This window comes from Coffea eugenioides, chromosome 7, assembly GCF_003713205.1.
Source record: "Coffea eugenioides isolate CCC68of chromosome 7, Ceug_1.0, whole genome shotgun sequence".
In the NCBI taxonomy this organism is placed as follows: Eukaryota; Viridiplantae; Streptophyta; class Magnoliopsida; order Gentianales; family Rubiaceae; genus Coffea; species Coffea eugenioides.
In genome coordinates, this window is record NC_040041.1 from 31397313 (window position 1) to 31406157 (window position 8845).

The 8845-nt window shown below is 36.5% G+C and overlaps 1 protein-coding gene across 1 annotated transcript; it reads left to right on the forward strand.

The window, feature by feature from the left end:
* The first annotated feature begins 570 nt into the window (after positions 1-570).
* LOC113778047 (subtilisin-like protease SBT1.9) lies at positions 571-3053 on the forward strand. The gene has a single exon (XM_027323299.1). The coding sequence runs from the start codon at positions 677-679 to the stop codon at positions 2969-2971; it is 2295 nt and encodes a 764-aa protein (XP_027179100.1). The 5' UTR covers positions 571-676; the 3' UTR covers positions 2972-3053.
* Positions 3054-8845: the final 5792 nt, after the last annotated feature.

Below are 8845 nucleotides of genomic sequence, written 5' to 3' on the forward strand. Positions count from 1 at the left end.
GCTCCTTGACGAGCATAATGTATCAATTATCTTTGGATCATGGATTCCATTATTAATTTTTCGTGAAGGCTTCATTAGAGTTCACACTCATGGTCCTCAAAAATGGACAATGGATGTGTGTCCAGGAATGAAAAGGATTCTGGTAGCGCCACAGATGTTATAATTTTGAAAAGTATCCGATGAAAGATATTAGGGATTAAGAGACAAATAATGACAGATTTTAAACTATCACCGATGAAAAATATTAGGGATTGAGAGACAAGTTAATGATGGATTTAAAACTAGTAGTTGAGTGATCTGTAACATTCAAAATCATAGTTTCTATAACATCCTTAGTTTCCTTTTTCAAAATGAAAATCACTGTCGAATCTCAACAATGGATCCCTTCCATCAATTGGAAAAGGTCAACAAGTAACTTTAGTACAGCTAAAGCAAGCATGACAAAGATGAGATGGGAAAATTGAGATACAACTGATGGTTTGACAGAAATTCACGGGCCCCATGTATTTACAAGTTATATATCTAGCAAAGCTTTCAAACATGGTACATACATCACATGGACAAATAAAACAATAGACAACTTGTAGTAAGGGGCACCCCTGCGTTCCATACCATTCTTTCCTATATATAAGTAGGATTTGTCTTCCAAGAACTAATCAATTTCATTGTTCAAACCATGGCAACAATACAACATGTCCTATTGTGTTTGTGGTTCCTCTTTGCTGCAATCCCCCAATTTCTGCCCACTTGGGCACAAATGGATACTTACATCATCCATATGGACTCATCATCCATGCCCAAAGCTTTCTCAAGTCATCAAAGTTGGTACTTGACTACCCTTGAATCAATATCGGATGCTACAAGTGAAGCCACCATAGATTTTCCACCCTCCTCCAAGCTTCTATATACTTATACAAATGCTCTTCATGGTTTTAGTGCAATTCTCTCTCCTTCTGAGCTCAGAGCCATGAAAGATTCCCCTGGCTTTGTTTCTGCAATTAAAGACAAGTCTGTTAAAATGGACACCACTCACTCCTCCAAGTTTCTTGGACTCAATTCCAAGTATGGTGCGTGGCCTAATTCAGATTATGGGAAAGATGTCATCATTGGTTTGGTGGATTCGGGTGTGTGGCCAGAGAGCAAAAGCTACAGTGACGATGGAATGACTGAAATTCCATCCCGATGGAAAGGGCAATGCGAAAGTGGCACCCAGTTCAACTCCTCGTCATGCAACAAGAAATTAATTGGAGCCCGTTTCTTCAACAAAGGTTTACTTGCCAAATTCCCCAATTTGACAATCTCAATGAATTCTACGCGTGACACAGATGGACACGGAACTCATACTTCATCCACTGCTGCTGGAAGTTACGTTGAAGGTGCTTCCTTTTTCGGTTATGCCTCTGGAACTGCCATAGGTATGGCTCCACGAGCTCGAGTGGCCATGTACAAGGCCCTTTGGGAGGAAGGGACGTACACGTCTGATGTTGTAGCAGCTATCGATCAGGCATTGATGGATGGAGTTGATGTCTTATCCATATCATTGGGAATAGACGGTGTACCATTTTACCAAGATCCTGTTGCAATAGGCACATTTGCAGCCCTGGAAAAGGGCATATTCGTGTCAACATCAGCAGGAAATGAGGGGCCTATCTTTGGGACATTGCACAATGGGACGCCTTGGGTTCTTACAGTTGCTGCTGGTACAATGGACCGCGAATTCACTGGGACGGTATTTCTTGGAAATGGGATATCAATCTCTGGTTTGTCTCTCTACCCTGGCAATTCTACTGCTGCCAAAGTCCCAATTGTCTTCATGAATAAATGCGAAAACCAGACAGAACTGAAGGAACTGCAAGGTAAGGTGGTTGTATGCCAAGACAAGGATCAGACGTTGAACAACCAAGTCTCTAATGTTCAAAACAGTAAAGTTGCAGGTGGTGTATTCATTACAAACAACACTGACTTGGAATTCTTCCTTGAAAGTCAATTCCCAGCTGTGTTTCTAAATCTTGAAGACGGTGAAGAAGTTTTGGACTACATTAAAAGTAGCTCAGCCCCAAAAGCAAAGCTTGAATTCCATGGAACACAACTCGGAACTAAACCAGCACCAAGAGTGGCTAGCTATAGCTCCAGGGGCCCATCGCAGAGCTGTCCCTTTGTCATGAAGCCCGACATTATGGCTCCAGGTGCGTTAGTCTTGGCTGCATGGCCTCCAAATTCTCCAGTGACTCTGGTGGATTCAGGCCAACTTTTCAACAATTTTAACATTATATCGGGGACATCAATGGCTTGCCCTCATGCTGCTGGAGTAGCAGCCCTTTTGCGGGGAGTACACCCTGATTGGAGTCCGGCAGCCATTCGATCAGCGATGATGACCACAGCTGATATATTGGATAACACGAACCACCCGATAACAGACATTGGATCCGATAATGAAGCCGCAAATCCTTTGGCTATGGGGACTGGCCATCTTAATCCTAACAAGGCTCTGGACCCTGGACTCATATACGATGCTGGAATAGAAGACTACGTTAATCTCCTATGTGCTCTGAATTACAATTCCAGTCAAATTCAGACTGTCACAAGGTCGTCTTCTCACAATTGCTCAAAACCATCACTTGACTTGAACTATCCATCATTCATAGCTTATTTTGCAGCAAGTGGCAATCGCTCAACCACGCAAGAATTCTCAAGAACAGTAACCAATATTGGGAGTGAGATGTCGGTTTACGTTGCAAAATTGGTGCCATTGGATGGATTTAAAGTCAGTGTAACACCCGACACATTATCTTTTAGACAGAAGTATGAAAAGAAAAGCTACAAATTGACAATAGAAGGTTTTTCAGTCCTGAAAAATTCTGTAGTTTTTGGTTATCTGAGTTGGGAGGATACCGGAGGTAACCATGTCGTCCGAAGTCCAATCGTGGCCGCGACCCTAACTGTAAAAACATTGTCAGGACAGAATTATTAATCACTTACATGTATACTCTAGTATGTATGATGATTGATGAATAATTGTTGAATGATTACATTTCTGCAAAAATTTCAGTGTCTGTTTGGTGACCAGGTCTTGTCGGAGCAGAAATAATTAGGAATCTGAATTTCATGCAAAAAATATGTGGAAAAAAAAATGCAGCAGGCATACAGCTACTAGCCTGTCAGACAATGACCCATTTTGGCTGAAATAAGGCTCTAATGGCCATTTGTTTGGTGGTATAATAACAGAAACAAATCCCGTGATTCCCAAACTGCAAAACAAGCGCAGGAAACTAAAAACAATTATTGTCGGGCACGATTGCTCAATCATGTTTTGCACAGGACACATGTCTCTGTCATATTGCATCTGCAATAGAATTTTTGTTCTTCATTTTTTTTCTTGCTCTAATGCAAGGCTAATTGATGATTTTCTATTTTATTTCATTCATCTCACGTCTTACCATCGAATAATTAAATCATACTGACTAGCTTTTTTTTTTTTGCTAAATCAGAAATTTCAATCGATTTTCTTTGGAATCCAGCCCCCTCGAGATTTTGCAGAGCAATTAATGATGGACACCTACTAATTTTAGTTATAATTTTCTCCTTATTTTCCTCTATCACGTGTCAATTCATCATTAATATTAGTAGAGATAATTCACTAAGAATACAAGTGAAGAATACTAACAAGTCACGCCTCCTCTTTTGAATTGTTCTTCTGGCTTAATTTCATTTGCTTTTCTTCTCCTTTGGGGTCCATTAAGGGTGAGGCTGATTGAACACATTGTATTCATAGTCAATTGGGTGTCATTTTGTCCACTCAAGTGTCTTCTTGCACGGAATAATTGTCTTCTTTCTCTTTCCCCTTTTTTCCGTAATTACTATTGAGTTTTCACCTTTACTTTTGCCTATTACACACGTCCTTTACTACCGAAAGTGATTTCTTCTCTAGTAGGATAATGTACTGGCCACTTGTTACCAGCCAGACATGGGCAGCTAGTCTTTTCTTCCTGAAACATTGAACATAGGAAGCAAGTAATGCAGTTGTTTTTAACGCCTGGATACTCATTTCCTTGCTTAAGAAGAGCTAAACAAAAACCCTTTTGCCCGATAGGTTATTACTAGAAGGCAACTTTGATGTAGAGACAGAAGAAGAAACGTTGATCAAAAGCTCAGATGTAGACACAGAAAAGAAATTGTAGTAGCAACATACATATAGGTAGGCAATTTACACACATAAGTATGTGTGGGAGAGGGACTAATGTCATCAATATTATATTAACACCATCAAAATAGGATCTCAATTTTTTACTCTTCTCAACTGAAGATACGACTCTTTATTTGTAAAATAAACGATTTATAAACAAGTGTTGACAACCGCAACAAAATTATCTAATAAAATATTAATTTCTAAACAATAAAATTATCATAATTTGACTCTAATATACTACTAAAAATTTAATTTGACTAAAATACTACTACTAAACAATAACCTAGAAACTTCTATATTTTAGTGTTGATCTAATATGCCGACTGGAATGGAGAAATAGGAATTATCAAGAATGCCGAATAATTGGCCATACAATATTCAATTATAGTAGCAGACAGCGACAACGATAGGCCTAAATACAGCTACACCCCATTCGTTCCTCCAAACCAGTTGGCTGGAAAATCTTATTAAAGTGCCACCATGCCTTGCCTCTTCCGTGACTCATTCGAGTTAAACTAGGCACAAGTACGAAACTTTCTTGAATGTCCACAGCTTATTATAAGATGAATCTTTTTGGAACTTCTGTCCACATTGTGTAAAATAAATCATGTTGGACGATTTTTAACAATTTCATCAATGAATCTCGTTTGTCCTTTTTATCAAAAGAAAAAAAAAAAAAAGAAGATGAAGCCGCCATGCTCCAAATATGAATAGAATATGACCATGATAATAAACCTTCTTCATAAAATTTGTGGAGATTTCCATATTGCATAAAGGGGTTTTTTTTCCAATGAAAATAGACAGTTCAAAACCTTTCCGCGCACCTTTTGATCAAAAGAAAAAAAAAAGGCATCAGGGTTGCACAATTTCAATTGTCTACGAGTGTTGCAACTAACCTGATCTTCTTCAAATTATTGAACGTGAACTCATGAAATGCAGGTTTCTTTTTTAGCAATTAATTTTGCTTACTTCAGTTTGACCAATTTATAAATTCTTGCGGTTGGTACCTCTTGACCGTGTAAGAGTCTGAGGTTTGTGAGATGTCATCCTGCGTTGATGATAGATTTTGGATTTAGCATCATGAGACTCTGTGAAGTCAATAAATATACTCAATAAACGAAAGGCTGTAAAATCTTTTCAGCATTCCGTTTCCTTTAGTAAATTTTGACCGCCGAATTTTGTGAAAGATGTTAGTTAGTGGCCACTATTCAACTATTCTTTCACTTCGCTGCATGGCTTGATCAATCTCTTGGGTCTTTGTTTAATCCTTTTAGCCAGAACAGTCAGGCAAAGTCCAGCACTTGTGCCTAACTTATCTTGTCCGAATCTGAGGCTTGACTTTGGTGCCTATTAAGCATTAAAGTTTCATGCCTTCCAATCGAGCAGTGCCAGGTAAGACTCCAATACCCAAAATTAGTCGAAAACTGATGAAACTTAATTTGAAAACCTTCATGGCGTACCAAATCTAGATACAAATTCTTGGGAAATCTGTACACTTTACCTAGTCTTGAGTAAATTGTAAAACAAATATAGTCATAAAATTATTGGTTTTTTAATCTTATTGGGTCAGTAGAGACAACAAGAGCAAGTAGTCTTTCACTATAAATCTCTTCCACGGTCCACGGTTTTTCTTTAATTGTGTGTCCTTTCTCTCCAGATTTAGTAAAGTTTTCCTTTTCATATATTCTCTCTCTCTGTATGTTTTTTTCGAGTGATTTAATAACTGCCTCTCACTATAGTGGTAAGCTACATATAGTGGCAATTTGTGAAAAACAAGATTTGAACCTCTGACTTTCCACCTCACCAAACCTTAAAAGACTATAGTAGTAGCCAGCAGCCAATGTTTGTTAGATATGGGAAAACTGTACATTAGTTGATTAAGTAGTACAGCATAGCTTGTGCTAGTGAGGGAGTTAGATTTTACTAACTGATTTAATAATTGACTCCACTACTCAACTCCTATTCCTACTTTTTATTCTATAATATCTACATGACTAATAACTCGTGGTCATCTATACACTCTCTCGTATACCTATTAGATTTGTATATTCAGTATTTGTCGAATCAAAATATAAGAAAAGGACGGTGACTTATCAGCTTATAGTATCCCTTAGTCGTTGAGATAGGATAGGACTTTAATATTAACCTATAAAGACATAAACAAACTATGTAAAATAATTAATGATACTAGTTAATTAAATAGCTTCAAGCAAATGAACGACTAAAATTTCGGGATTTCACAATTAAATCCTACCCCTCCCTTCTTACAAAAAAAATAATAATAATAAAAAGAAAAAAGTTTGCCTTGCCAAAGTTTCTAGGAAGTCTCGTGTTGTGCTAGTTGCATTTGTGTAACCATCAGGGTAAAAATGTTTCTCCCCGAAGCAAGCGTCCTAGTCAGTCTATAATGGATCCGTTGCTGCTTTCTGCTTATTTGATTTTAAGGCATGGCGAGAGGGCCTTAGCCTTCATAGTCCATACATCATACTACCGCCATAGCCGATAAAACAAGTAAACTATCCTGCGTTTTTGGGTCCAATAGTGACCAACCTAATTTGCAAACAATCTAACTTCTGACTTTCGTAATTGGAACCCATACCCGTACCTATACCCTTGTGTTGCGAAGTACAGACAAGCATGAGAGCAGAACCTAACAGTCATAGATGATGATTGGAGGATTATCTGGATGTCATTGTGTTCTTTTTTTTTAAAACCTTTTTGGGTTAATAAGAAGATTGGGTGATTTCGATTCCAATTACCACCACAAGAATATGCTCTGTGACTACAGTTAGCACTTATGATAAGATTACTTACCGATTCTAGGTGTCAATCACAACTCATTTATATTGATCGGCCAAATTGTCCATTAATAAGTGGATTTGGGTATACAATACACTTTAAATGGGTTTAAATTAGTGACTCAATTAGTCCCATTTAATTGGTAAGCAATAGTGAGCACTGTTGAGCCTACTTGGTCAAAGTCCGACTCAAACTCGGTCACCATAAAACTCAAGTCGAGTTCGAACCAACCAAGTCAAATTCGAGTACAAAAAAACTCAGATCATTAGCTCACTATAATAGTGAAAGTACATATATATCCATAATATTTTATTATTTGTTGAGGAATATTTATTATTTTATTAAATTTTTAAAAAATAAAATTTAAAATAATTAATTATAGATTTTTTGGTGGATATTAATTACAGATTCCAATTCAACTTTTGGTGGGTATTAAGGGGATAAATTTGAATTTCTTATTAATCTAATCACAATAAAGATGTCCTTATCTCTTGCTTAATAAACAGCATGCGAAAGAATTATTTGAAAAAAATTAGAATTTCAAATGGCGCATAAATGAGTATTTGGATATCTCTATCAATTTACAAAAAGTATATAAATGGGTTGACCAATTTTGACTCATTTTATTAAATGGGTATAAATAGATTAACTGAATTATACCCATTATCTTATGACCGCCTAAATCTGTCCAATTCATCTATTTTGACACTTCACCGCTAATATAGTTGACCTTTGGAGATGCATCGACCCATATTTCATGCCATGTACAGCTAGCCAATTGTGTCCGTTTTGCAGCCAAGTCTACAAAGCTCTATTAGACAGGAATTGCAATCATGCGTAGCAAGTTAGAAACAAAAATAGGCTTGTTCATGTTTTCTGTCTTTTTTGTTTACTCATTCCTTGCCAACCAAATGATTAATCTTCATCAAATATTGACCAAGACATCTTTTTTTAATTTTCTTTTTTTTTCCCCAAAAGTCACCTTTATGTGAATTAGTAATGAGGTATCTACAATTGCTCTTAAATGTGGCTGTTACTGTCAGACAAACGTTGCGTGCCTTGTTTATAAGTCACATATATAAGTGCTCCTTCCGGCTTCCACCTAATATCACTAACAAGATTGATGACTTATTTCGTCACACTATAAGTACAGAGATCAGGCCTTCTTTGGATTGTGATTTTGTGCATAAAAATTTTTACGTTTTTCGTAAACACATTTTTTATCACTTTTTATTTCATATATATTAAATCACTACAATACATTTTTCTACAAAAACTCTTAAAAATAACAATTCAAGTGGACTCTAAATTCTCTTCTAAAGAAAGAGAGTGTAGAAATTTGCAATTTATACAACCGATCAGCATAGATACATGGATTGGCATGAATATACACTAGTATACCATCAAATAGATACCCATAGAAATAGCGAAATCATTATATAATGTGTATAACTGATCACACACCAGTGAAACTTAAGCTTGAGATCTCCATAATCCTTATTTTCACTGTCCATTGTTCTTAATTGGGCTGTCTAATAAACAAATATGTTATTTCTATAAAACGCGATTTGCCAAGTCAAAGAGCTGGATATTATATGATATGCCGACAATATTTGTCAAAGTGAAACTTGTGTGACTATAAACACACTATATATCCATTCTTTTGTTTTGAATCTCTCTACCCCTCTACAAATCTTTACCACCCCAATTGTGAGGCATAGGAATCAAATTCTAAACTGATAATATATAAGAATTTTAAAGCTTTCTTTTGATCACTGGATTGACTTCAGTGATTATATATTAATTCTATCATATATTCTACAAATAAACACTTCAAAATTTTGATTATTTTTTCTAGAA